Source organism: Protomyctophum parallelum (assembly GCF_964188405.1).
Source record: "Protomyctophum parallelum genome assembly, chromosome: 1".
Classification (NCBI taxonomy): Eukaryota; Metazoa; Chordata; class Actinopteri; order Myctophiformes; family Myctophidae; genus Protomyctophum; species Protomyctophum parallelum.
Window position 1 is genome coordinate 3,814,720 of NC_139697.1, and position 1,641 is coordinate 3,816,360.

The following is a 1,641-nucleotide window of genomic DNA, read 5'->3' on the forward strand; positions in this document are numbered from 1 at the left end:
TTTAGTTTTAGTCACATTTTGGTCACCTGGAATGCATGTTTCAGTGTTACTGTTGGTCTAGTTTTAGTCGACTGAATATAAGATTTTTAGTCGACTAAATCATTTAGTCGAACAAAATGTATTTTGGCGGGCCTTGATGCCGCCGTAATGGCTGTTATTTTCACTTGCTGAAAATAGCTGATCTACAAGCTCACAATGTGTAGCATGTTGTGAGCTTGTAGATCGGATATTTTCAGCATGCAACCAAGTGTAAAATCAGGCTAAAACCAAATCAAAATTTGCTGTCAAAATTAACACTCTCTCTCTCTCTCCCCTCCCTCTCTCTCCCCTCCCTCCTCCCTCTCTCTCCCCTCCCTCTCTCTCTCTCCCCCCCTCCCTCTCTCTCCCCCCTCCCTCCCTCTCTCTCTCCCCTCCCTCTCTCTCTCTCCCCCCTCCCTCTCTCTCTCCCCTCCCTCTCTCTCTCTCCCCCCTCCCTCTCTCTCTCCCCTCCCTCTCTCTCTCTCCCCCCTCCCTCTCTCTCTCCCCTCCCTCTCTCTCTCTCCCCCCTCCCTCTCTCTCTCCCCTCCCTCTCTCTCTCTCCCCCCTCCCTCTCTCTCTCCCCTCCCTCTCTCTCTCTCCCCCCTCCCTCTCTCTCTCCCCTCCCTCTCTCTCTCTCCCCCCTCCCTCTCTCTCTCCCCTCCCTCTCTCTCTCTCCCCTCCCTCTCTCTCTCTCCCCCCTCCCTCTCTCTCTCCCCTCCCTCTCTCTCTCTCCCCCCTCCCTCTCTCTCTCCCCTCCCTCCCTCTCTCTCCCCCTCTCTCTCCCCCCATTCCTCCCCCCCCCTCCCCCTCCCCCTCCCTCTCCCTCCCCCCTCCCTCCCCCCCCCCCCCTCTCTCCCCCCCCCCCCTCCCCCCCCCTCTCCCCCTCCCCCCCCCATATCAGGTGGACTTCCTGTATGCGGACCTCCTCAGCGCTGAGTGGCGGGTGTTCCAGAACTGGCTGGAGCTGGGCACGGTGCAGGGCGGGGGGGGAGGGGGTGGGGTGCGCCACCTGGTGGCCCGGGTCCACCTGCAGTGGGCGGGCTTCGAGGTGCCGGGCGCCACGGACCGCGCCGTGCTGCGCTACTGGTTCAGCGTGCTGCGCGGCCTCTGGGGGGCGGGGCTACGGCTGGTCCACAGCGCGCCCGCCGCCACAGGCGCCGGCGTCTCCGCCGCGGGACGGGACAACGTCCTGAAGAGGCCCATGGAGGGCCGCGCGCACGGAGCCTACACGCTCAGCTGGGTCAACGTCACATGATGATTATAGAGACCCCCGTTCTGACCTGAGATCAGATTCTATAAAAAATGTCTTCTACATCCTGACAGTTTTCTGAAAAAGCTGTGTTTCTATATGTCAGTCGTTCTTCGATTTTTCAAAAATAGCAGACCTACAAGCTCATAGCGCACCACTCGGTGGCGCGCTACGAGCTTGTAGGTCTGCTATTTTTCAATAGCTAAAGCATAGCATGATGCTAACACCAAAATGGGTTCCCGTTCAGAATGGGATAAACCCATTTAGACCTGAGGAGGACGATTATTATTATTTATTTTTTTATATATTTTTTTATCCCACAATTTTGTAACCCATTTTTCACCCCTGTGTCAATTATCTAATGTGATCCTGGG

At 57.0% G+C, this 1,641-nt stretch overlaps 1 protein-coding gene across 1 annotated transcript in view; it reads left to right on the forward strand.

Annotated features, from left to right (window-relative positions):
* The window catches only part of LOC310874401 (putative methyltransferase-like protein 24), a gene marked incomplete at both ends in the record, with an annotated part of 18,073 nt that extends 16,800 nt beyond the window's left edge, over positions 1–1,273 (forward strand). The window contains one exon of the mRNA XM_083787179.1: positions 920–1,273. Within this exon, the coding sequence (XP_083643305.1) occupies positions 920–1,273 (354 nt within the window). The remainder of the gene's footprint in view (positions 1–919) is intronic.
* Between the last annotated feature and the right edge of the window lie 368 nt (positions 1,274–1,641).